The following is a 27,696-nucleotide window of genomic DNA, read 5'->3' as shown; positions in this document are numbered from 1 at the left end:
GCGTCGGGTTCTTGCACTCGCTGATGCGCACGCAGAGGTCGCCGTTTTCTCTGCGTCTGCTGAACTGCGTACGTGTTGTTCGCGGAGTTTCGGAGACCACGAAAAAGAAGAAACGGAGCGCGAACGTGAGCGGGCGAGCGTAAAGGGAAAGAAAGAGTGCGGGAAAAATAGTAATAACAAAAGAGAAATACGAGAAGGTGGCTGCAGCAGACAAGAGACTCTCAAGACGGAGTCTTGCCAGAAAAGAGTAAAATCGGGCGAGGAAACGCCGTATCCAGCCGCTCGGCGTCTGGAGGTCACGCTCTCATGCGCAGGCGCCTCTGGGCTTGCATTGTTGCAATGCCGGTCCGGTTCAGAAGGAATCCGTCCTCGCGCGCGCACACACAGTGCAGCGGAAAGAAACGATTCGGCGGGTCGGGAGGCAAGAATGAAGAATGGGTGAGGGAAGACAAAAGCTGGAATCGAGAAGAACGAGCTGCGAGGCGCTGTGTAAAGAAAAACGGCGCGGTGAATCGAACGAGACTAGCCGCCTGATGGCCTTCACACCTTCTAGGTAGTCCTGCCTTAGGGCAAAGATCAGGATATCTGAGTACGCCACTTAAGATAACAGAGCGGATTCCAAAGGAAAGAAAGCGCATAGCTCGGAGTCAGGCTGTGAGATATTAGTAAGCTTCCTGAGATGGGGTAGCTACTACTTGCACAGGACGGGGCAAATTGAAAGCAATGGGAGCGGCCTTTGTACTGCAATGGGCGTAGCCTTTTTGATGATGGTAATACGCACGAATGCGCCTCCAGACACGCATAAATCAGTTCTAACCTAGTGCTGAAATTAGCTGGAAGGAGGTCGTCACCTGCGTCGGTAAGGAAGAAGGTTCGGCACTATTGCAAGACTATTTTTGCTGCCCTGTCGGGGAAGCGTTGCGTAGCAGCCAGTCAACCGGTTCGCGCTGTACGTAGTATCGCCCCCCTTCCCCCAGCTTGCCTTCGATGTTTTCAGAAAGTTCCTTTGGCTACACTTCCACAGCCAGACCTCTCCATTCTGAAGAGTAGACATTTCAAATCAATAGAGTGAACGGGTTTTCCCTTCCCAATTCTTCCGCTTCTGTTCTGCACGTCTGGGAAATGACACGCTGCAAAAGGCACCTACACATCTGTCCAGTTGTGTTTCGCAATCTCTTATTATTTAGCTAACTCGGCACCAGTCGCACTGCTTCTTTCTTGCGTAAGATCACGATTAATCAACTACAGTTGAACCTCGTTACAACGAAGTTGAAGGGGGCCCGGCGATTACTTCATTATTGCCGCAGCTTCGTTTTAGCCCGAGTTGACCGAGCTTCCAAGGGGCATCGTCATCCCTTCGTTATATCCATTATTTCGTCATAAACCGTTTAGTTATAACGAGGTTCGACTGTATATCCATCAGATACTGCGACTGACACGTTATCGCAAACACTTGAAAGACATTAGTGGCCCAAGCGCTCTACACGAAACTGCAGGACGCCACGAAACTTGCCCACGTATTACACTGCGATCCTGCTAGAACAAAGCCGACTAGTCTGACTAATCTGTGTCGACTATTCAAATGTGACCGTGGAAGCTCGGTGTGCTTCTTATTTCCCTTTATGTGCATACGAACTTCCAACAGCATTATTATAGCCTATTGATATCCAACTGGCTTTAACGGTCCGTCTTAAGTTTTAATTACCCGCTCTTGAGTGGGATGGCTCAAATGCGGAAAACACCGGCGTTCGCAAGCAGTTAGCACACCCAGCCGCATTACAACGACGCAAACTGTTTTCGCTGAGTCCCCTGCTTCAGTTTTTTGTTTGTTTGTTTGCCGTCCACAATATTAGGCCCCTTTAATGGTAGGTTTCAACGTCACACGTAGCCCTCATAGAATGGCGTAACCTATCGTGGCAGGGTATGCCGCTCGCTCACAATGCAACATCGACAACGTTCAACTTCGGCCTCACAACGTGTCCGTCCTGTGCCGTTAGGGTATAGTACATCAGGCTTCTAGCCGAAGTCTCGAATCTTTTTATTTTGCCATTCCCTCTCTATAAATACCGACAGTAGTTTGTGTATGTGCGACTCAGCCCAACGGCCGGCAACCTCACCTGAGCGCCTTCAGTCACGCCGAGTGCGCACAGCGACCGCCAGTAAATGTGTGCGAAGCGACAGGCGACCTTCAGGGCGCGCACCATCAACCTTCTTCGTCTGGAGGGACGTCGAGTCCTCTCGAAGCATCACCGCGCAGAGGTCACGCGTGTCTTCCCGCTCACGAGTGCTCATGCGCACACGGGGGCAGGACGGGTGGGGGTGGATAAGGGGGCGGTGAGGAGATGTGATCAGGAGTGGGCGTGTGCCCGTCCCCGCGGGAGTCGCACCCGCCGCCGCCGCCGACGAGACAGGCCGTCGCGGGCGGATGTGCCAAGTGACGCGGCCCAGACGCTCGCCCTCCACCGCATCCTCCCCCCCCCCCCCCCCCTTTTTTTTTTCTGCTCCTGGCTTCTGCTGTGCGGCCCTGTTGCAGTTTATGCCGCTGGAGATATCGGGTCACGTGCTCGCGTCACTCGCGCCGTGAACCGCGGCCGTTCCACAGACGACGTAGACGTGTCTCCTGGGCTCGGCCCGCACTGAAGGACCGGAAATGGGAGAGCAGCAACAAACACGTAAAGGGTCGCGTCTGGCTTCTGTAACGGACCGCGTCCTTTTTCCATACGTGAACGCTCCGAAAGAGTTCCCCTTACACAGCGGGGTGTGCGTGGGGTCTGGGCTCGCGCGGTCTGGGAGGTCCTCTGTTGCAACCACCCTGCACTTCGTGTACAAGGGCAGACCCATGCACTTTGCAAATTAGAGTACGCTGCATGCAATGCCTATGAAGATATGGCACTTAAGCTGCAGAGTTAGATGGAGTGAGGTGTATGCGCGCGCGCGCGCGCGTGCGTGCGTGTGCGTGTGTGTGTGTGTGTGTGTGTGTGTGTGTGTGTGTGTGTGTGTGTGTGTGTGTGTGTGTGTGTGTGTGTGTGTGTGTGTTCTGCCAAGGATGTTACGGGCATACCTCCTGCGCTGCGCCAAATGTCCCCAGTGGGATTGTCGCTAAAATCGAAGCAGGAAGGAACAAAATTTCCGAAATAGAACGAACCCGACGCCAGGCGTGTATATACGTCTGGCCTCTCCTTTTCACCTCTAGCAAACGAGCCTTCGCAGGCGCTTCGTTCAAAGCGGTTGGCGCGGCCACATCTCGAGCCTGGCGCCTTTAGGCTGAATGCGGATAACAAGGCCGCATGCGACTTGAATTCTTGACGCGGCCCGACCTCGTGTTGGCCGGGAAGACAATACTCTCTGAGAGACCGCCAACTAATGATAATAGGTTAGGCAGGCGCCACGAGGGGTTCCAGATATGATCAGCGGGAAACACCTTATAGAGAGTGTGGCACGGGAATGAAGAAAGACCTTCACCACCACCTTCGAAGGGGACAAGGTCTTGCAAGTTGCAACACTATGCAGCGCTGCATGGGGCTCTTCCAATTCAACGCCGGCGGGCAACTCTAGACGCTTTCGTTTCAGGCTTTGCCATATATGGCGCATTGGTGCGACCTGGAAATAAGAGGAAGGAATCAGAAAGAAAAAGCGGTAAACGTGGCGGTCGGGGGTGCGTTGGCTCGCTTGGCTAGCTCGCCACGCCTCTGCAGCACGCTGCGAGCCAGTTATGCAAATCGGCCACGGGGCGTGCACTCCCCTGACGAAAATGCAACCGTAATTCTTCTCCCTGTGACAGATATCGAGTGCGTCAAGCATTCGTCGCCAGAAACGAGACCAGCTGTCTAGCGCGACTGCCGAAGTCAATGACTCTGGCGGGTCGATCCCGAGCGTCGCGCCGTCGTGTCTAGCCAGGAGGTCTCGCCCGTTTTTCTCTCTCTTTGCTGAGTGGGCGTAGTATCGATTGTTTGTAGTGGCAAATGGTATTTTAGTGCAATAACGGTATACACGATGGTCTTGTATCAATAATGATAAAAGAGATCGGCTATTTGCGTGGAAGACTAAGAAGTGCCACGATGAGGAACGCTATGGCATCGGCCGACCGATCCCAGAGCAGCACCAGGTGTTGAATACGTACATCTGACTGCAGCACTGAAGGACTCTAGCAACACGTATAGCCTCTGTCGAATGTTAGAGCCATGCATAGAGTTTGCTTCTTGGCCATGATGTGTTGCTTGTTATGCAGGGTCAGCGCTCCAAATCTTTTAAAGGTGAAAGCAATTCCTGTCCTCGCACCTCCAAAAGCTATAGGACTTCCGCGGATGTTGCAGAAGCTCCACTGCATGGCATAGAAGGAAACCCGTAGGGTTATTTACTACTTTTGGCACAGGCTGTTCCTCGAAACTATATGGCGCACTGCCCGGGGCCACCGACAGTCGCTTCTGTGATGAACGCCTCGCATACGATCTTCTGATCGCTTTATGATGAACACGCTGGACGGTGTTCTCACCACTTCTAGGCACCGAGACATAAGAAGAAAACAAAAAGAAAGCTAAGACGGCCCAGAAAAGTCCTTAATCGCGCTTGTAGGAACGAACAATTACGTTCCCTCGGCAGTTAAGCGACAGCGCTGCTTTTGTTGGTGCTTCCACCTTTGCCAGGAACTCCTCGGGTGTAAGAGGGCCGCCACGGCTGCTTCGAAGCAGCTCGGGACGAGCTAAAGCGGTAAAATAGCGTAGCCGCCTTTAGGAAGAAGAAAGCCAGAGCTAAGGCGCGATGATTAAAGGGTCCGTTCAGACGGGTAACACCGAGCTGCCCCCGAAAGGCAGAAACTTGTTCGCGCAGCGTCGTCGTTCGCGGCCAGGAATCCAGGCGCGTCGGCACCGCTCTTATCGCCGCCAGAGAGCGGTTTCCGTCCTCCTTTCGGGCGTTTACGGCGAGCTTCTCCCAAATCCGGTGGCGCCCCTTATTATCGCCCCCCCCCCCCCCCTTCTGTTTTCTTTTGTTCTTTCCGAGAATCTGCGCTACATCCTCGTCCCCGTTCGCAGACCGTTCCTCGAGAACATTCTTCGTCATCGGCTGTGGCGCCGTCTTCTGAAGCTTACCGAGCATGGCTGCGCATAAGTGCAACCCACAGGGTGTCGCTGTTGGCATAGAAGTGAGTGGCTGGGGGGTTCTGTCTGGCTTATTGCGGCAAACCACCAACGGCGGCGGCCTTGTTCCTCCAGAAGTCATCATTAGCGCGCGGATGTACTGCATAAGCGCCGCTGGCTCAGATCACGCATGCATGCGTCACGCGCATGTGCTAGTATTACGCCTCCTGGAAGAGATGAGGACCTGATGATCGACGCCCACCGCAGCACGCGCCGACGGCATCCGTCACATCCGTGAAGCCAGGTTGAGCGCGCTCAGAGGACGAGACGAGTAATCTGGAACGCCGGCGGCTGCAGCGACCGAGCGGAAAGATGCGCGTCGTCCTTCCGGCACGCGATGAAATGCCAGCCCACTGCCTTCCAAGAAGCAGCAGCAGCAATCGCCGACCGCTCCTGCATTTTCGTTGGCGCTTGGCTTCGCCTTGCCGATAAAGCACAGCACATGAAGGGGCCGCAGTCGTAAAACTCACCGTCTCCGGGCGGGTGAACACAAATGTACACAGTTGTCTACACCGTTGTGTTGGTTGCCGTTTTTGTTTATAGAGTCCGGGCTTAAATGCTGAAGGCGTGCGTACTATCTCGATCAGCTCCAACTGCGCGTAAACACAAGGCGCGGGGTTTATAGCGACCTGTTTGTTGCTGAACCGGATTGCTTTCGGTCTGGCGAAAGCTAAACGGACGCTTTCGTATGAAGATATGAAGCGGGGCGCTATCTTCAGAGGTGAGCCATTTGTCGGCAAAAGCTTGCCGCATATAGAGTTTGGCAGACCTTGGCTAAACAGGCAGGCAGACTATTAGCAGAATTCCGGCTTTGGCCGGCAGAAAAAATAACTCGCGAGCCTAGAACTTGCCCCGCGCTCTATTCTTTCCGCGCGCATCTGTTTTTGGCGCTATAACGTTACCAATATAGCGCGCGATACGCCGCTACTTTTGTACTTGGATGATCGCGTATGTAGGGCTCGTTCTCGGGAGGCGTAACACGTGCGGGCGCATTTCCAGACTCCGTACGTACTATGTGTTCGCGAAAGAAATAAACAAGTTGAAGGGCTGGAATCGTGCTTGGAATCGCCAAAACACGCTACTTTATGCGTCCTGCCGAAACAGGCGCCGTTAGTATACGTGTTCGCCGCCTCTGCCGCCACGCGGAATCGGGTAGGCGGTTAACACGCATACACTCGGCTCAAAGCCGCGCGCTGAGCGGCGGAGGAATGCGGAACGACTTGCCCGTCCGCTACAGGGGCAGGCAGCATTGCAAAGAAACAGTGACAACCGCGCTGCTGCTTGTGCACGGAGAGAGAGAGAGAGAGGTCGGCGTGCAGTCGCACTCCATCCAAGCGAGCGAGGAGGAGCGGGTTCCCGCATACGCGCGGCCGGTTCGCTTTGATCCCGCAGCCACCGACCGACGCAGCGCCGCAGTCGACTGGGCGAATCGTAATCGGAGTGACGGCCGGCATTTTCCGCGGTCCGTTAATCTCGAGACGCGAAGCCCCGTAGTTTGTGCGGCTTTGTTTTTTTACGATGCCTTCCTCCCTATAGTCTTTGCTTCGAGGCGTGAGTTGTGCCCGGTTCGTCGTCGCTTGTAGGCATGTGAGCTCCGGGAGCGTTGGTGATGCTCGGTTTAGCTCTTGCGATTGTTCCGAGTTTAGGTTTAGTATTTGTTACGGTCAATGCCAAGATCGCGGGGCGCAGCGGCCTAATGCATATTGGCGGCTGTCGCTTTTCCATCATCCAGCTGCTGATTGTAGTTATCGAGCACGTATGTCTCTCTAACGTGTGCGCGAACAAAAGGAGCCTAACGAAAGATTCGAGCGTTAGTGGCTGCGCCTTGGGGGTGATAAAAAAAAAAATGAGGGAAGAAGTTTAGGAGGCGGGCCATTGCGAAAAGAGAGCCTTTGTCGCCCCCAAACATTATAGCTCCTCGGATTGAGGTTTTTATTGGACTTCGCTGTATTTTTCTCGTGCGGGTGTGGATATGTGCGAGCAGGATAGGCGGGTTGAGCGGGTAGAGGTTTCGGAAAGAGCTGCTGTTGCGTGAGACTGTAAATTATAAACGAACCGCGGGCACACTGGCCTCAGCAGGTGCTAAGCGAGTCGCGCTAAGCCGTATCGCAGCAGCTGTCTCGCATCGAGATGAAAGGGCCTAATTTGTGTGCGACAGTTTAAAGACCTCGCTGTGACATGTTGCTTCTTCTTCTTCCTTTGTTATTATTTTTTAGCGAAGCCATCGAGTATAAGCGGAGGAAAAAAAAAGCAGATCGTAAACGGAGCTCCATCTCACAGGTGGAAAAAAAAAAAAAAAAGAGGCGGGAAAGGTTGGTGGAGATGGAGGAGGAAAAGCACTCGAGAATCGGTGGGCAGAAGGCGTTGTCAACGGCTTTCAGGCGTATATATGCGCGTTTAGTTTCCGTGCATTACCTTTTTTTTTTTTTTTTTTGCCTCCAAGACGTCCGTGCCTTTTTGTTTCACAGCAATGAAGCGGACGTGGGTGGTCGCCGTTCGTCGCTTCAGGGCCCTGACAGCCTCGCATTAGCGAAAGCGATGGGCGCGGCAGAGTTCGGGGCCCCCGAGAGGGTGAACGAAGTCGGGAGGGGGGGGGGGGGGGGGGGGGGGGGGGAGGGGAGAAGAAAAACGCGCATTGTTCTCTCCCGGTCGAAGTGATTCGCTCCACTTGCATTTTAAAGCCTTCCTCCCGCGTCCACGCCTGACGAAAAGAAAAAAAAAGAAAATAGTATTGCAGCGGCCCGAGCACTTATATTTCCATACGCTGGATAACATATATTTTGAGCGCCGCGCGCTGGGAAAGTGTGCCCGACTCTGGGCATTCGAGGCCGTTTAGTTGTGCAGTCCCACCTAGATATATGAGAACAATATGACGGAAAGGCCCAGGAGAAATATCGACCGCGCCTCAGGTATCGGCGCTTCCATGGGTGTCGTCGAAATATTTCGTTTTCCTTTGCTTCGATCGTGGTAGCTTCGATTACCTTCGTGCCTATACCCGCCCAGATAACGCACGCGCTAATTTGCGCTCTCAAGTTTTGTTTTTAGAACTATAGGCGAAAACGAAGATGGAAACTCAGTACACAGCACTAAAAGTTTGTGCAGCAAGAACTCGACAAGTGTTCCGTAACTAGCCCGCATATCCATGGACTCAAGGGAGTTCGTTATACTTCATTACTGTTATATATGTATACCAAGCAGCAGGTGTCCGAGAACATAATTAATCACCACTAGTTAAGCATTTCTTCGTTTCCGTATAACACAAAGAAGATAGGAAGTTAAAAAATTAGTATTCAGTTTCTCAGCAAGTGACAGTATCGCTTATGCGTTCTCGTGAGTACGCCGAGCTCGCGGCTGTGTTGTTTTTAGGGAGCCAGCGCTGTAGAAAAAGGCACAGCACGGAAAGGCTTGAGCCGTTGTTAGCGTCCATTTCGGCGTTGTTTGGTGCACGAAATCAAGCCCTTATAAAACTCTTAGTGCTGCGTAAGCGTCATGCAAAGGCACCATGCCTCCTCATGCAAGTCATGATGTGCCTTCGCTTGTGTCGGAATCAAGGAGATGCATATGATGTCTTAGGGACAACCGGAGCCGCAGAATCATAAAGGTCATCTCACTGCTCTTCCTTTCATTGCGTACCCAAAACGCAAAGGCTAATTTGTTTGGGACAACCGGGGCCACAGAAACGCATGTACTACCCGCGCAACGTCGTCCGTGCGGTCATCTCCTCTTCGCAACCAGTTTTCGTTCTCGGAGCTTTCCTTGTTCAACTTGCCTCTGCCCTCCGGATTGCGCTTCTTCTCGGGAAACTTGCCTCGAAGGCCTCGACCAAAGGGCGCAGCCATTTTATGCATGCGGCTTGGCGCGCAAATGGCAAGCTGTCACCGCCAGACTACGGCAATTCGAGGCGATAGCCCGAACCACCGGGGTAGAGAACCGATGGTTATCCGGCGGCGCGAGACAATGCATTTCCATTGTGACAACGAGCGCGCCAGAATACAAATGGCGCATTATTTCCTCCGAAAACAGGAAACCGGTGATGTAGCGTCGCCCTTGCGGCCCTATAGTGTACTACAACACTCGAGTACAGACACGCAGTGTGCTGCTGCTGCTGCTAGCAGGGAGCCACATTGTGCTTCGTCTTCCCACAATGGTTGTTGCGACGGGAGATGGCCAATCCCCGAGTGCTCGTGCCTACGCAAGGGCCTCCATGGCGGTGGGTCTGAGCTGGAGCGTCGCGTGCTCGCTCCGAGCTCGGTGCCGTAGTAGCTCATTCGAGAGGGCACGCGTTGCCTTATCAGATGGGCGCCGCAGGAAGCCATTTATCTTTGGTGCCGCGGCGTGCGTGTGTGCGCGTGGGGGGGACCGGGGAGTTTAGCTTCGCGAACAGCAACGGCAGCCCCACGTCCGTGCCGCCTTGGCGCGGTGGGCGGCGGAAGGGCCCGGCGTCGATTCTCCTTGGAGTTGCACGTTCTCTAGCTGGCTCGCAGAAAGCGCTTCATTGTGGAGCCAGGCACAGCGCCAATGCGGGGACAGCGCCGATTGCAGCGTAGCTTGCGCTATCGTGAATCCGACACGGAGAGTGAATTGTTTAGAAAGAAAAACAGGCCACGTGATTGGCACTTAGGTACATCGGGCTCTTGGCGCGCAGGCTCTCAGAATGCAAATTAAGCTGGCCATGGTGTCTCGACGAAGCATTGCCATGTCTCTATCTTATCGCAATTTTTTGCTCATTGTCTCACCATAAATCTTTCCTGCAGGTTTTATCGGAAAACAAAGCAACCTTGAACAAGTGTATATAGTTCCTATATGCAACAGTCATTTTAACCCTGTCCTTGGCGCATGGTACCCAACATAGCACAACGAATTGTATTCTCTGGGTTCAGCAGCGCTTACAGAGCTCAGAAACGACAGCCAAGTCTAATGAGAGAACGGCCAAGCTGGCCAATGTTGGCCAATGTTTACAGAACCGGCTGGTTTCTGAGTGTTTCCTGAAGCACCTTACAAAGGCTGCCAGACACAAATACAAGCGTTTCCAGAATCCACCGATAACATCACAACCAAGCCGACATACACGAATCAATTTTAGTTATGGCGTTTCATTGTTCTATAGCAAGCTCCCGTAAAGTGACGTGGTTGGGTGGGGAAGCGAGCGTGAAGGAGAATGCGACGAAAGCATAGGGGTGAATAAAATGTTTTACGTTTGGAAATTGACGCTGAAAAGCGGTGAATTTATTTGACGTACAGTCTTCCCCTCAGGGCACGTAATGAGACAGAAAAACAAACAAACGAACAAGCAGTCTCGAAAATGACATTTGGAAGTTGGGAGACGGCGGAGAAGCTTTCTGCGACGTCGCGGACTGCGGGGAGTTATATAACGCAGCAATTACAATAAACAGCCGAAATCGTCGATCTCGAAGCACGGTTCAGCAGCCCGCCTGGCTCCCCTCCACTTGACGGACGCTCTACGTGCTCGGGGCGTTGCAAGACATCCGCGTCGAGTGGGGAAAAGCCATTAGCAATGACAAAAAGGAGACGCGTGCTGCAGCAGCAAGTGGAGTCGTCATAAAAGAGCACTTGCACAGGGACCACCCCTCCATACTGGCAGCCCCTTCCCTCAACCCCGCATGCACCCCCTCCCCCCTCCCCGCTGGCTGTCAACAGGGTGCATATGGTGGACTCGCCGGGGCATTGATAGAATCAACAGGAACAACCGACCCCCGTGTGACTCATGCGCGCCTGTGCCTGCGTCACTATGCGGGACTGCTGGCGGCATTACACAGCCACCCATCGACGAGAGAGCGCCCCACCATTTCGATTATGCCGCCGTCAGCCATCGAGGGAAAAGTGCGTGCTTTCTTCTGACGGCCTTGGCTCACGACGCGGGTTCAGATGAGTTTGCATTCTGGCTTTCAGTAGCGGCGTTCGCGCATTGCGTATATACAGGGTGTCCCAGCTAGCATGGACCAAGATATTTAGAGGAAACATAAGCGTTCTTCGGAACTGAAATCGCGTGTATGCTGTTAGGGTTTACCTTAAGTTCAAGTACAATTTTTTTTGCTCGTTTTACTTGAATAATTATTCGAGATAAATTAATTATTTTTTTTAAGTATAGCTTGAAACGTTCAAGCGCCAATAGGAAAGTTGTAAAGCTCCATCAATAATGCCCAACCCAGGCACTACCAACGATATAGCCTTAGCGTGGCCGTTTTTATTCGGGAAAAACGAAAGCCCGCGGAGTTCAAATAATACCACGTGACAGTGCGCTCCGTGCGCCAGAATGCGCCGCGATTACAGCGCTCTCATACGTGATATGTAAAAACATCGCCAGCGCAGGGCCTTTTCTTCGCTTACGAGAAAGGGCTTTGCTCGGCTCTCGCGTTACCGGCGGCGGCTGGCGACGCATTCTACAATCTGCTAGCGTGAGAGCGCAATTATCGCCCCAGAAACGGGAGCCGGCTTTCTTTCAAGTGCCGCCCGAACCCACTGGCGCTTATCTTGGAACCAACCTCAACGCGAAGCTCTGTCGTGCCCACCCCGAAAGGCGCGAAGCGCGCGATGTTTTTTACAAAGCACGAATGGGAGCGCTGTAACTGTGGCGCATTCGGGCGCACGGAGCGCGCTGTCACGGGGTATTTCCGCGGGCTTTCGTTTTTCCCGAATTAAAACGACCACGCTAAGTCTATCTCGTTGGAAATGTCTGGTTTGGACAATATTTGTGGAGCTCCACAAATTTCCTATTGACGCCTGAACGTATCAAGCTATATTTAAGAAGTTAATTTATCTGGATTATTGTTTAAGTAGGACGATAAAAAATGGTACTGTAAAGTTAGATAAGCCTTAACAACATCCACGCGATTTCATTTGTGAAGAACGCTTAGGTTTTTTTTCAAAATCTTGGTCCAAGTTAGCTGGGACACCCTGTATATATGTAATATATTACACCAATTCTGTGTCAGTGGCATTTCCTTTCCCCTTCAACCGCGCGAGCGGGGCTGTATCCTGTGACGCGATGCGTGAAATGCAGTGGCAGGTTCAAGGCAGGCCGTGTAGCTATGCATGCGAAAGACGAGCGGTTGTCGTTGCTTGCATTGGTAAATTGCGAGGACCGACGGCTGGCGGCTGCGCAGGAAATGACGGGAATCGCCACTCCCACAATGAAAAAGCTTTCCGTTAGCTGAACTCTATAGCTGCATAATGAGCGCATTCACTGTGCCAAATCGTTATGAGAAAAAGTTCAGCACGTAGCTCTGAAAGTTTTGGGTAAGTCGGATACAACTCAAGAACGCAGCGGCTTTTCCCCGTCAATGGACCCCTTCCAGCCAATGGCGTCGGCCGATTCTCATGGCCCTGCTAGTATGACAATGCAGGGAGCGGTGCCACAATGGAGAGAGGGATCTATTCCCGGCCATAGAGGGAAGGGATTATCCCAATTCATCTACCACTCCCAGTTTTGTCACACTAGCAGAGCCATGAGAATCGGCCGACGCCATTGGCTTGAAAGGGATCCTTTGACGGGAAAACCCGCTTCACTCATGAGTTGTATCCGACTATAATGAGCACGCGCGCGCGCGTGTGTGTGTGTGTGTGTGTGTGTGTGTGTGTGTGTGTGTGTGTGTGTGTGTGTGTGTGTGTGAGAGAGAGAGAGAGAGAGAGAGAGAGAGAGAGAGAGAGAGAGAGAGAGAGAGAGAAAAGAGCTCTCTCTTCGAGCGCTATTAGAGGCAAACCGACGCCCAGAGTTCACGGAGCGGCCGGGTGGCTGTTTGCCTAGGACTCCGGCTTTTTTTTTTTTTTGCATGCAGTATTATTCTTAATCAGTTTTGTAGCGCGCTCATCTTGCGTACTGGCTCAGGAAACCCTACGCTGGCGTCTTTTCGCGCGTTTCCGTTCTCAAGTGTCGAGAGATATGCGCTGCAACGCACGGGGCGCCGCTTCAGAAGCGTTGAAGGCCCGCTGCGCTGCCTTACTCACACTGCCGTGCCCTCTACGGCCGACCTCTTGAGAGAAATACGGCCTATCTCCTTGCCTCTGCGCTTGTTTTATTCTCTCGCTTAGCTCATCGTTCTAGGAGAAACAAGAAATCTTATGCGCTTGCGAAAGCCAGAACGGATAAATTTCGTCTTTCTGCGTTCAACCTCCACGTGCTTTTCGACCGCCTCACTTGTCACGAACATTCCCGCCTTGCTGGGATCTGCGGTAAAAGTTCCGTACATTTTGATGCCTCTCCACAGGAGCTTTCTTTCTTCCCTTAAATTTGGACGCAAAAAATAGATAACTATAGCCTGATACAAATCAAGAACGAAGCGGCTTTTCCCCCTCAAACGACTGCCTTCCAGCCAATGGCGTCGGCCGATTCTCATGAAACTGCTGGCGTGACAATGCAGGGTGCGGCGCTACAACAGAGAGAGGGGTCTATCCCCGACCATAGAGGGAAACGATTATCTCCTTTCATCTGCCACTCCCTGCATTGTTACGCTAGCAGACGCCATTGGCTTGAAACGAATCCTTTGACGGGGGAAACCCGTTATGCTCTTGAGTTGTGTCCGACTATAAGAAGACAAGCTGCATGTGTTAGCGAAAAGTTTGAAAAGCGACAATTCAATCCCATAGAAACAGGCTACGAAGAGAGGCGCTCGCGCTATGACACAGTTATGGCGACAGGAAAGGTAGGGAGATAAAATTTTATAGGTTTTTTAAAATGTTAGACCAGTCAGTGGGGTGGACTCCTCAATTCAGGACTCAGGTGGCTCGCGCTATGTCTGGAACCGTTGGATGGTCTGACCTTTTTCATTTCGTTTCTCCATTCTGCCTGCTATCCTTTATTTCCGCTGCCCCAGCTCAGGCTCTTCAGTATCGATGGCAGATGCCGGGGCTAGCAAAAATCTTTTCCTTCCTTTTTAATATTACTTTAATAATAAAAAAAAACACTACCACCACCACCACGTTGGTCCTTCAGACCATTGCTGGCTGGTCAGGGCCGCCTCCCACTGCTCGTATGATGTCTGTGATGCCCTTAGGTGGGACGGTTTTCTCACGCAACTCCCGTGGAGACGAAGAAAGCTCAGTAGACAATCAAAAGGATGAAACGCTAACCACGCCCCCTTCTTTCTTCCTTCCTTTTTGTTCGAAGTATATAGCGCTCGCCCATGGAGTCACATAAAAACCCTTGCCCGTTTCTCTACGGGGCTGCTGTGGCGTCGTGGCGCGCGGTCAGCGGCGCAAACTCGCAAATTTACTGCGGCCGCACGCAGAGGGGACGTGCGTAGGAAGAGAGGAGGGGAGGGGGTCCGAAAATAAGCGTGCACGAGGGCCGCTCCTGGCGGCGGGGTGCTCTCCGCGGCACCACCTGTGGAGCGTCCGTTCCCGGAAAGGATACCCCGCGGAGAGACGCCGCCAACGGCGGGCTACTTACTGCTCGCCGGTCTGCTTGGGCCGGCCTCGTGCGCGTTTCCTCCTCGCAACGGTCGCACCGTAATAATCGGTCCCAGCAGTGGGCGACACCCGGCTCTCCTAAGTCAGGCTTAAAAAGCGGGCCGGCGCAAGCCCCTGACTCACATGATCCCCCGGAAGCCAGGTTGGCTCACGTGTGCGTGTAATGATGATCGACCCGTTCGGCGATGGGGTGCCCCTCTCCCTCTTCGTTGACCGCCGCCTCTCGGTCTCCTCCCAGACCGCATGCCGCCCTGAGCCGGCGGCGCATGAGTCAACCGCGAGGGCCTGGTGACACTAAAGTTATATGGGCGTCGGTCTCCCTCTCGCGTCCCTTTCTTGAAATCGAATCAACTGGTCCCCCCACCCACCCCAATCCCCATTTACCCCCAAGGGAAATCAATGCTGCCGCGTAGCTCTTCTGAAGGTGCGAAAAAGAAGAACGGAGAAAATCGCGAGGAGATGAAACAATCGCATAGGTTTAGAGTAAAAAAGCTGATGGGACTTATCGGCATTCTGCTTAAATCCGGATAGTCACGATGCAGGCAGTGGCAGCCATCCTCCGAAACGTGCGCACAGCTGGCCGTGGCAAACTAATTTTGAGAAGCTTCTTCTGGGAGGAGTCGTTCTCTTCTTTTACAATATCCGCTCTGTTTATTTTCTTGTTCTTCTTTCTGGTGTTTTTTTTATTTTAGCTTGCTTTAGTATTTCAATTTTAAACAGCGACAAGAAGCTTTTCTCAGATATGGGAAGCTTATGTAAGCCTAGATTTAGCAGCTGGGCATACAGGCACGGTTGAATTGCCGCACAGAATATGTGCTGACTGCATCAGCCTACGGCATACATCGCCAAACCACCGCAAAGGAGATGCTGCAGCGATTGTCGCAAGCACGCAAGAACCGACAGAGTTCGAACAAACAAGAAAGCGCAGTTGTGATTCTCGCTTAACAGCGCCTTTTCTTTCACCATTGATTAGTGAAACTCGCGTTTTTTTTCCTCACTCAATTAACGAGAGGATGGTTACTAGTGTGCGAAAAAGAAAATCCGGAGCCCTGCACTACAGCATCTCTTTCTTCTTAACTTTCCACCATCCTCCGTTTCCTCACGGCGCTATCTCACTCCTCACCGAGGAGTGGGACTGCGCCATTTGCTTTCCTCGTAAACCACTATAATAAAGAAAGTAGCAGTACATAGGATTTTTCTGCCACCGAATTGAGAAGTTGCAGACACGTTTGCGAAACTCGATCTTTAGATTATTTATTTATATTTACATACTGCAGCTTAAATCTATGATAAGCTATACAATGCACTGAAACAAACAAGAATTCAATGATTGGTTTTTGGGGAAGGAAATGGCGCAGCATCTGTCTCACATATCGTTGGACACCTGAACCGCGCCGTAAGGGAAGGGATAAAGGAGGGAGCGAAAGAAGAAAGGAAGAAAGATGTGCCGTAGTGGAGGGCTCCGGAATAATTTCGACCACCTGGGGATCTTTAACGGGCACTGACACCGCACAGCACACGGGCGCCTTAGCGTTTTTCCTTCATAAAAACGTAGCCGCCGCGGTCGGGTTCGAACCCGTGACCTCCGGATCAGTAGCCGAGCGCCCTAAGCACTGAGCCACCGGGGCGGGTAACAAGAATTCAAGAAAGCAGAAATTTAGTTTCAATTTAAGAGGTTAATCGAATGGCTGAAATAAGTGGCAATTGCATCAACAAATTCATTTAAAGGAAGGGTGCGGAATGAGCCAGGGAGCACATTCGGAGCCTCGATGGTACGAGGGTAAAAGCTGTAATTAAACGCATTCGTACGAGCATAATATATGGCGAGGTTAAGTTCATGGAAATGTCTTGTGGTGGTGGGCTGAGCTGGAATAATATCAATGGCACATGAAAGTCGATAATGAGCATGTGTAACGTTATACAGAAATTTCAAAGATTCTAAATGGCGGCGCCTTGATAACGTCGTTAGTTGCAATGAAGGAAGGGTGGAAGTTGGTTCTGAGTTGCTCAACTCGCATTGTATACAAAGGCGCAACTATCGCTTCAAGCTGGTGGCTTGCATTGCTGCACGGTGAATCATTTGCAGAATCATGCAGCTATTGCGTAGTCAGTGCAGCGGTAAGAACTGCCCAGCACGCACAGATTCATCCGAGGTCAATATCTTCACTGCCAAGATGCGGCCCTGCATCATAGGGCCGGAGAAATTAAGCCATCACCCATTCATTCCCTCTTTTATATTCCGCGTGCCTGCACAGCGACTGCTCCGCGGCTATAAAAACCACGAATTAAGTACCGCTGACTCACCAAAGTGTATTATCAAAGCAGGACGGCCACAAAAAGCTTTGGACAAATAAGCTGGGCAAATGAAGCCATCACCCAATCCTTAATTGTATACTATACACGATACCCGAAACGCTCCCGTTCCGGTAGCTTCATCGCGTGATGCCTAATCCCCATTGAGAGGGCACACACTATTGTCGGCAGTGCCACCTATACGGAAGAGAGAGAGACATCATAGGGGAGAGAGGGGAAATTAGAGGACGCTGCAGGGGTCCGCACGCGATCAAGAGAGTTGTCTCTCTCTATATATACATATAAGCCGGAGCTGTTCCACTTGACTCTCGAGAACTCTTTGAGCCCTCGGCGTCTCCGTGCGGTGAAAGCGCCCGTTCGAGACAAAGGCAACGTGTAATTACTTGCCTTTGACTCAGAGCGCACGCTTCAGGGAGCGCGCACACTGGAGTCAGCGGCCGGCGACCAACGGAGGCGCGCGCGCGTGTGCGTCTGCGTGCGCATGCGTCTTTTGTTTCCGAAGGACGGCTCGGGAGTCCCTTTTCCTCGAAGCAAGACACGCCCGCCTTCTCTCGCCGGCGGAGACAGACAATGGGACACAGCCACCGGAAGCGCATTCTCACTTCCTTCCGGCGACGCTATTCCGTCGCTCCCTTTAGAAGAGAGCTGGCACCGCCGCCCCTGCCCGACGGCGTACGGCGGCGTGTCTGTCGTCGTCCGTCAGCCAACTCTAGGCCGAGGATGAACGAGGACTCGCGTGACAAAGGAGGCTACTTAGGCGTTTCGGCTTTGCGTTTATCTTAGCTCCGAGGCCACCGCGTGCAAAGAGGATGACGTGTTTGTGAAGTGGCGCCGACGTCGCCTTTTAATAAGCGAAGACGGCGAGGTTGTGCTGTACCGTTGGGTGCGGCAGTCTAGCCTTCTCTGGGGTCGTCCCCTTGGGAGGACCTTCTTTGTGTACCATGCGAGTTGAGCAACTCGGATATATAGTGCATTGTTGTCATCCCCTGAGCTTTATCTTCCGGTCATCAATCACGTTGCTGTCCCAAGGTGACGGTGGCTAAGCGCTGGGCATCTGCCGCTTCCACTGATTGCTGCTGGAAACGCCGGAGCTGACGTGCAAAACGGGGACGCCGTATATACTATAGGCGTTCGAAGGGCGATTAATATTGAGACAACGAGGCCTTTTTCTGTGCATAATCTTCGTAGCTGCTTTTAACACGATGCACCTAGGAATGTACATATCGAGTCATCCGAACAAGCGAAAAGGTGACTCCTTAGACTGCATACCTGAAACAGCGATGACAGCAAGTGTAAATAGTTTGGCGCCGAGAAATAACTGTAGCGGACTTGATTCCTAGCCTCGGTGGCCCACGCAGCGGCCATTGCATGTGCATATGATACACCTGTACTCTATGCAGGATGAAATAAATCACGTGATCGGTTAGGACCAAGCTGTTTGTTGGACTACGGAAGCTGAAGGGATCTTTCCAATTTCACTAGGGATCATGCCCTGCCTTTTTGAAAGCAAGGCAATATTTCCGCGCATCTTTGCTCTCGGAGGTCTTCTTCTGTTCTAATGGAAACAACGCCCTGCAGCTGTTCTGTAGCTGTTTTTCTGCATGCTGGCTGTGAGTTTCCGAAACCACGGTCCGAGAAGCTCATGCCTCGCTCCTTGTGTTTCTCTCGTGGTGCAGGGTGATCAAGCCCCCCGGTGGCGATGACAGCGACATCTTCGGTGTGCGGTCCCCGCAGTCGGTCGCCGAGCCCAGCACGCCGCGCAAGGTGAAGAACTACCAGCAGTCGTCCATCTTCACACCCACGGATGACGACCTGGTGCCGACGACGCCCTCCAGCGGCGCCAGCACGCCAACGCGGCGCCGCATGAGCGACAACAGCCAGGAGCGTCTGTTCGGCGCGGAAGACATGCCCACGCCCCGTCGCGTCGTTGACCGCATGAAGTCCAACATCTTCAGCGAGCTCGACTCGCCCGCGCCGCCGGCCCCTGCCCCGACTTCGGCCTCCAAGAAGTTTGGTGAGCACAGCTCAGTGCGCACCTTGCCGAAACAAAAGAAGACAATGGACGACACGAATGCTTTCTAGCGATCATTGGAGAGTTTTAGCATAGCGGCCAGAACCAGCGTGGACGCATACCGGAGCGGACGGGTATTCTACTGCGCATGAGCTATTGGCATGTGCGCGCCGCCACCCCTATAGCTTCGGGGAAGCGAATCTGCAACGGCAACCAGTTGCCGTACGGCCACCCGGTTGCGCTAAAACTCTGTTATATCGGTTTCATAACGGAAGTCGAAGGAAACCAATACAAATCGGGAGAGTTGTGTAGGAGAGCCACAACTCCATTAGAATCCAAAGAAAGCATGGAGATGCAAGTCATTTAGCATAAATAGAGAAAAAAAAAGCAAAAAGAAATCTTCCCTTCTATCTTACGCAGAAGCAAGGCATACTCGCATGAACACGCCTAACACTCTGCAAAGCCTGGCAGCGTCGGCAGAGCAAGTCAGGGTTCGAATTTTACAGTTACTTTCTGATGCACCCGATTTTTTTTTTTATACCAGCTAAGTGATGGATTACCACTGAGCCACCGTGGCGGCACGCATACATAAATGAAACCATGTGTGCGTGCCACCGCAATGGCTCAGTGGTTATGACGCTCGGCTGCTGACCCCATAGACGCGGGTTTGATCGCGGCCGCGGCGGTCGAATTTCGATGGAGGCGAAATTCTAGAGGCCCGTGTACTGTTCGATGTCAGTGCACGTTAAAGAACCCCCGGTGGTCGAAATTTCTGCAGCCCTTCACTACGGCGTCCCTCATAGCCTGAGTCGCTTTGGGACGTTAAACCCCCATAAATCATAAGTCATGTATGCAAAATAACCGAAGCAAGAGGAGGGATAAAGGGGGTTATTCCTCGGTTAAAAATTCTGTGCGCACAAAACAGAGTGTCGTGCCACACACCTGACTATGAGACTAGAGCATAACTTCCCTATAGGCAAGACAGTGCTGGGCAATATTCCATAAAGTATCTTCCATGATACCGCCCCCCATACTGATTGGAGGCGGGCATTAACGGTGAATTTCACTGGCTCGATGTTACAGGGTCCACATTTTTTACAGACAAGGAATGTTCTGCGAGTGGTTCAGGCCTTCGTACGTCTCTGATTTTTTTTTCATACATTAATGAAGTTTCAGCGCAGAAGGCATTTCCCGTGAAGTTGCATGAGATCGTCGTATGCACGGTGCATTGAAATCAGCATGGAACAAAAAAAAAGCGCCCATGTTCCGCTCTCAATATGCGCAGTGCTGCACGAGCTGAAATGCCAGTTGAACTTTTCTGCATCCAGTGTTTCCTTGTATGACAATTTCTTGTGCGTTTCATTTTGCAGTTTGCAAAGTGTCGAGCTTACAGTTCATAAATGCTTGTTTGATTTGTTTTTATTCCTTACAGCCACTTAAGTGTTCCGCCTGATAAACGTTTGCATTTTCGATGTTTTTAAACATTGTGCGTTCATGATTTCTTTAATAGCTATGCTTCATTTGCAAAATACTACTAATAAAAAGGTGCCGTAAGCTTACAATTGCTTAAAAGCCATTCACATCGTGTTATGCTTCTTGCTAGCAAATTACTGCTGGCAACAGCTGCATGCATAGCGCTAAAGGGAGGTGTTGGAAACTAAGCACCGTTCACATATCATACCAAGGTTCGCTGTGCCCTGACAGTATAGTCTTGCAGAACCGTCAATTTGTGCCTCATCCTAGGCCGAGCCTTCAGGATATATCTGTGCCCTTAAGTTCAAAAAGACAATACCGGGAGAGCTACAATCACGGTGCACATCAACAGCAAGCCCAGCCATTTACTTAATGGTACCGCACACCACGCGGAGGCTGCACGCATTGCAACAACAACAACAAAACGTACACTACACCTCATCAAATCGCGGCTGCATGCTGTGCTTTTTGGGCTGGCCTGGCTGCAACGAGTCTTGCACGCTTCCTTGCAGTGTCCCGCAACCCGATCACAGGCGATGTGTACAGTGTGAAGCGCAATGGCTACGGCGGCATGAGTAAGTAGCGGCTGCACCACGCGACCGCGCACGAAGCACAGCCGACGAGGCATCGCACGCGGTCGATACCGACGGCTATTCCGTGTCAGCTATACCCGACACTTTTCGCCGGGGGTCTGTTGGAGACAGCGCGCGCAAAAATTGGGTGGGTGTTGGTGACGCCTCGTTCAGACGCCTCATGCCGCGCGATGCCTCATCTAAGTGCTTCACGAACGTTTTCTAAACGTGGCTTGGCTCTCGAAAAGGGGAGCTGCGTTGCTTATCTTAATCCTGATCAATAGGCCGGACGGCGTGCACACGTCTTCTTATCTTGATCGCAGGCGGGGCCATTTCTTGAGGCGCTTAAAACTTGAGCCATTTCGCTCGCGCGAAAGACTCCTCTGCGCACAATTTGCGTTGATTTCCGCGAAAAGTAATGCCGGACGTGAGTGCAAATGACTAATATTTTCTGGTCAGAGTCTTCGATAGTCCATCACTGTCGTCCTCACAAAGAGTTTTGCAGTCGTGCCGACCATCGCACAGTATAAACGTGTAATGAGCTGAGCTTAGAAAGAAAGAAAGAAAGAAAGAAAGAAAGAAAGAAAGAAAGAAAGAAAGAGAAAAACTCGATCAAACTTGAAAGGGGCTCTGAAACGGCCTCTCAATAAAGTTGCGCTATGCTTGGGATGCTAAAGGAAGCCGCTTCACGAATATCCTCCAGCAAGAATTTTTTAATGACCTTTTTCTTTTCGTCACTTTTTCCACGCTGAAAAGTCTGCGCCCCCACTGAACTTATCCAGTGACTCTAGGCACCGGGTGGTGAGGGGAGGGGGCGGAGCTTCCTGACCCCTCCGACCGACCTCTGAAAGAATCGAACCAATAGCCATCTCTTAACCGGCATACGCAGGAGCTTGACACGGAGCAGGGTGCGAGTGTGAAAGCGTCGCTGGAAAGGGCTCGTCTACTGTCGTGCGCGATTTCGGGTTCTCTGCTGCGTGTAGAAGCGTATTAGTTGGCTTAAATGTTCATGACAACACAATGCAGTAATTGACCCAGTTTGGGTGCCCATCTCAGAACGTGTTTCAGAGCCCCTTTAAAGCACCTAACACGCAGGTGCAACCAGCTGCGCTAAACACCCTGCAATACGCATCTCGTGAACATCGCTCACGAAAGCTTTGCCTGTAACCTTTGGCTAACTAACGTTATCCGCGCAAATACTCACTACTGCGGCAGCCGCATCGCTGGGCTCACAACGTGGAGACAGAGGAAGTGGCAGCACCATGCGGTCGACAGCGGAAGTCATGCTTTCTTCTCTGCCTATGATGACCGATAAGAAATATCTGATGCGTTCTTTTAATGCACCTTACGGCTCGTACCGCGCGCATTCTTGCTCGCGAAAAACTGTCGCGCTATAAAATATTTGCCGCATGCACCATATTTTGAGAAATCGCAATGGTATCGCAACGGGTCAACCCTAAAATTTTCGGTCGGTGAAAGGGTCTACTTTTTGTCAACTATATTTTTTTTTTCGGCAATCTAAAGCTCCTTTCTAAAATACGAATACCCGGCTATGACGCTGAGAGACGCGGCAGAACGATAAAAAAACTTTTTTTTTCCTTTCATATGGTAGATGTAGATTCGCTTTCTCGTGGTAGTTGGCGTCTGCAAAACCTTGATATCGGGGGTACATAACGACTGTCGCGCCACCCACGTGGGAAGCAGTGGCAATAATGAGCCTGGAGTGAACCGATATGTATAGGCTTTATTAAAGCAACAGTTTAGAGCACTAGGGCGGTTCTAAAAATTCTATTAATAAAATAGGACTGGTTATATTTATAAGTGCTACAACATTTCCCGCCGAATTTAATCCAAACGCCAGAATATTTAATCTGAGTGCCATTCAATTTATTCCAGGTGCCACAGAAATTAATCAAAGCGCCAAAGCATATAATCCAAACGCTAGCGAATTTAATCCTCATGCATTCTCACACTGGACCGCTCAAACTTAAAATGCGGTCAACAAATCCCAGACGCGTTATCGATGAGTTGTTACTGACGAAGCATTAGACACCCAATGAGCAAGTAATAATAACAACTTTTTTAATCATAACAAATAAGGGCCGGGTATTTATACCACCCACCACATCAAGCAAAGTACAGGGTGAGCGCGAAACATATTGCAGATATGCATCGGCGTTGTCCTGCAACTCGCATCATGTCACCCTTCGTTATCCTGATAAGATGAGCCACTCACTCTAAGGTTGTGACTAAGATAAACTCCCTGTGATCGGCCGATAGTCCACTCACATGACTTCGCATCACTTGCAACCCACTGCAGGGTTGCCATAACGTCCCGTTATGATGAAAGTAGGCTCCTTGTGATGTCCCAACTTGTAATGACGTAGCGAAAGCGTTTAGAGTTAGCGATAGCGATAACATTGCAATAGTGACTTGATGTGATGCATGATACTGCAAGTCGCGTGAGATCGGAGAGTGGACTCAACGAAATAGCTGTGTGCAAATGATAGCCGTATTGTCCAGGGAAATACGATACCAATGTTGTTGGGTCGCGAAAGTGCCTCCCCTGTCCTGAAAGTCGCGTGACTTTATAAGGCGGGAAGAATTGCACATCTTTGTGCAGTTTATTAGTGTCATGTAGGAACACAGTGAACGTGCTAGCTGAAGGTGTGTCGAAGTGATAGCGTCATTACATTCGACATAACGTTTCGTTCCATACCCCTCATGACTTTGGTTGAGAATGTGGGACGTCAGGTTGCAAGTGATGCGAAGTCATTTGAGTGGACTATCAGCTGATCATAGGTAGTTTATCTTAGTCATAACCTTAGAGTGAGTCGCTCATCTTATCAGGATAACAAAGGTGTGACATGATGATACGAGTTGCAGGACACCGCCGATGCATATCTGCAATATGCTTCGCGCTCAGCCTCTACTTTGGTTGATGCGGTGGGTGGTATAAATACCCGGTCCTTATTTGTTACGATTAAAAAAAGTTGTTATTATTACTTGCTCATTGGGTGCCTAATCCTTCGTCAGTAACAACGCATCGATAACGCGTCTGGGATTTGTTGACCGCGTTTTAAGTTTGAGCGGTCCAGTGTGAGAATGCATGAGGACTAAATTCGCTAGCGTTTGGATTAAATGCTTTGGCGCTTGGATTAATTTCTGTGGCACCTGGATTAAATTAAATGGCACTCAGATTACATATTCTGGCGTTTGGATTAAACTGAGCGGGAAATACTGTAGTAATCCCTCCTGCCAGAAAAAGCGTTGCCACTGGCAGCATAGTGGCAGTCTGCTTCTTAAGCTTAAGAACATCGGAAGAGATGATTAAAAAGCGCGGTTAAACCATAAAGAAACTATGACTAGTTGATAGAGAAAAGAATAAGGTTTCTTTTCAGCAAAAATAACGCTGTGTATTGTGTTCAGTCCTATTAATGAAGTGTAGCATATCAACTCCAGGTGACACTGCCAGACTACCTGGAGAGCCGCGAAGTTTTAACACAGCACGGCGCCACCGTCGGCGCTGGCCTCACATTCTTTGCCAATTTAAAATATGTTTTTGCCGAAACGGGAAGCTCTGCCCTCAATAGTGTCATCATAAAGAAAGATCGACAAGATTACGCCAATATTTTTATGTTTAAATCGCCGACAGTAGAAGTTTGACCGAGCACGTACAGTGTTGCCGCATTGGCCAGTTGGTTTTTCCCAGTTGTCGGCTAAAAATTTTCCTTTTTTTTCAAGATATAGTAATTTTAGACTGAATACAGCCAAGGTAATAAATATAAGAATGAGTGAAATAAAATAAATAAAAAGCCCATTAATAATGAAAATCAGAGCTGGATTGTTCTTGATCACATTATCGTCAATCACCACTCGGTTTTTAATTTTGCGTTCGGACGGGTACCAGCTCGGCTGCTTCCATTCCTTTCTAGCCTCTCCTGTATAGACCATAGAAATTTTCGGGAATTCCTTTACAACAACATGCGTACATAGGGGATTGTGTAAATAAAGAGCTGGGAGTGGTTGGAAGCAATTAATGGAAGGGTCACTGCCACTACAGCTGGAAGAAATACAAGGACGCAGCACTCGAAGCCTGAATGGGCCAGGGCTCTGTATCCAAGGCTAGGCACCAAATTAAAGGGAAACGTCAATCCAAATTTCGTCTCGCGACACTAGTGAGGCCGCCATGATAACAGCATTTTCCTTTTATCTCTGCACATTTTCCAGAGAAAGCACATTTAGAACACTGGTCTTTAGCGAAACCAAAATTTCCCACGTTTTCAATGGGTTATTAAACAAAATTCCTTTTTTTATTCAGTGGCTTGATTTTCCTACGATATGGGAAATTTCCCACGATTCGGCAACACTGAGCACGTGGCGTCCTCTCTGTTCTGACGTACGCAGCGTAGTCCGCAATTAAACGCGCGCCGTAGAATGCACCTCACAGCTGAACCGGCTAATTGTTCGCGCTAAAATTTAGCGCAAACATGGCATTTTGTCGACAGAATTGTTTTATATCTCATTTGTATGGGGTGCTTGTCTGAATCGGTAAGAAAAAGTCGGATATTCTCATCGTTGGCGACGACGACGAAACGAAACAGGCCGCTTTCTCAGCGATTGCACTGGTGGCGCCATCTCGTTTGTCGATCGTGGAGATTCGGCAAAGGAGGTTGGGGAATGTTGTGCGGGAGGTTTGAAGATGCTGCACCACGAAAGACCAAACTTGGTGCAGTTTTGGCCAAACTAAGTTTTTGAAAATCACTGATAAAGCAGTTGCTGAAGAATCTTGAAACCTCCCGCAAAAGAACCTCCTCTTTTGGCTAATCTCTACGGCCGACCAACGAAATGGCGCCACGGGTGCAATCGCTGAAAGAGCGGCCTGTTTCGTTTCGGTGCCGCCGCAGACGATGCGAATATCCGACTTGTTGTTGATACAGGAAAGTACCCCAAATAAATGTGGTAAAAAACAATTCTGCCGACAAAATTCCATATCTGCGCGAAATTTCAGCTCGAACCGTTGACTGGTTTATCTGTGAGGAACATTCTACGGCGCGCGTCTAATTACGCAACAGTCTGTACACAACGAAAGGTAGATTTCTAAGGGCATGGTAGATGACACCACCGTCGCGGCTGCGCGCGGTCGCAGCAGAAGGACGCTGTTGCAGGGAGAGAGCAAAATACTGGAGCCAAGGCAGCCGATCTACAGTCTAGTTCACGGTAGCCAAACGTAGAACGAAGAGCACACAGCCGAGATGGCGCCAACTTGCGCGGTACCCATCAGCATTGGTTTTTGGCCGTTGACAGATCGCTAATGACTGCAACATTTTTCATCCTGCGTCGCGTAACTGTTGCAGCTAAGTGGCGGCAGCAGCCTGTCAGTTCTTTTCACTTGCTTGAAATAGCCGAATTGTTCTGACTGCCCTCTCGCATCCTTCCTCCTGCTTCATTGCAGACGGCTACAGCAGCAACGGATCCACTTCGCCCGTGGACTCGCCGCCCAACGGCAGGCAGTCGGGAGGCCTCTGAAGCGCACAACTGAACGAGACTGCAATGAAGACACTCTCCGACGAGCCGACGCTTCTTTCCGCCTTACTCTCTCTTCTCAGCGAACGCGCAGACACGGGGGGTGGGCTGAAGGGGGGCGACAACAGCGTGGACCAGAGCCGGCCGGCTGAGTGTGTTCTAGCTTAAGCCAGTCTTTTTCACTTTTTTTTTCTACGCCGTCCTTGGCCACTTCGGGGACAGCTGAGAGTCTCCAGGGAATCTGACATGTCACGCCGTGCCTCAAGTCTTCTCGCGGGAATACGCGGATAATTATTGGTATTATTATTATTATGAAAATGCACCGTGATGCCGAAAGGTTAAGGCGCGAAACGCGCGGGGAGCCGTGGGTCCACGACGTATATATGTGTACGAGGCACGCCTTTCTGTGTGTTTTTGCTGCTGAAAAAAACATTCACTGAAAGTCCACTGGCGAGCCCAGGCTTGTGTGTGAAATGCTCCCGAAACTCAGTTCACGGTGGGCAAAACAACCGATGTGAAAGAACAAAAAACAAAAAACAAAAACAAAACAGGGCAAGCGCGCACGCTACTCGTCACGTGCTCCACGTTTAACAGACATTTCGTGTTCGTCGCCTATGCGAACTGCAAGCAAGCTTTAACCGCGCAAAATGTCACGGAACCTGTGACGAGACGGCGGGTAGTGAGGAGCTTGCAAACGGGGCGGAGGGGGGAGCAGCAAAAGGAACCAACAAACTCTATTTTGTGTACATATGAAGTGGAGTGGTCGTGACTGTGTGTTCACAGCGAAATGCTGAGAAGTTACAACGAGCATGTTTCATCGTGTTTTTTTTTCAACGCTTCTCGACGCAAGCAAGCAAACAAACAAACGAAATACGTGCTTTCTTAGTCTCGCCCAAAGCTATATAGTGTGCTCGTTTTCAAGTAGGTATAGAGCTTCTGTACTAGGAGATAAAAGAGCGACGCCGCGCAAAGTTACTATCTATAGAACTCCATCCATCTTGCGCTTCTATGCACTGCGAGGTTCTTGCCATTCATGTGGACTTCGATGTTAAGGGACCCAGGGAGTTCCTACCATGTACGCCGACCTGTATCGCAACCTCCTCACCTCTTTTATCCTCTTTCTTTTCCCATATTTTTTCCCCTTCGCTGCGCTCTGCTCTCATGATGACGCCGCACAAGAGTATGTGCTGTACTACGATTTGTATCTCGCAGTATTTTTAATAAAGTATTGAAAGCCACA

At 50.8% G+C, this 27,696-nt stretch overlaps 1 protein-coding gene across 4 annotated transcripts in view; it reads left to right on the top strand.

The window, feature by feature from the left end:
• The window catches only part of Jupiter (microtubule-associated protein Jupiter), a 63,921-nt gene extending 36,225 nt beyond the window's left edge, over window positions 1-27,696 (top strand). For 2 of the 4 annotated variants that reach the window (XM_077662574.1, XM_077662575.1), the window contains exons 2-4: window positions 18,551-18,888; window positions 20,871-20,933; window positions 26,386-27,696. In XM_077662574.1, the coding sequence (XP_077518700.1) occupies window positions 18,551-18,888; window positions 20,871-20,933; window positions 26,386-26,459 (475 nt within the window). In that variant the 3' untranslated portion in view covers window positions 26,460-27,696. The remainder of the gene's footprint in view (window positions 1-18,550; window positions 18,889-20,870; window positions 20,934-26,385) is intronic. The other 2 variants (XM_077662576.1, XM_077662577.1) reach the window with 1 other exon arrangement.

This window comes from Amblyomma americanum, chromosome 4, assembly GCF_052857255.1.
Source record: "Amblyomma americanum isolate KBUSLIRL-KWMA chromosome 4, ASM5285725v1, whole genome shotgun sequence".
NCBI classification, from domain to species: domain Eukaryota; kingdom Metazoa; phylum Arthropoda; class Arachnida; order Ixodida; family Ixodidae; genus Amblyomma; species Amblyomma americanum.
Note: the sequence above shows the minus strand (reverse complement) of the source record. Positions and strands in the feature narration are given on the sequence as shown.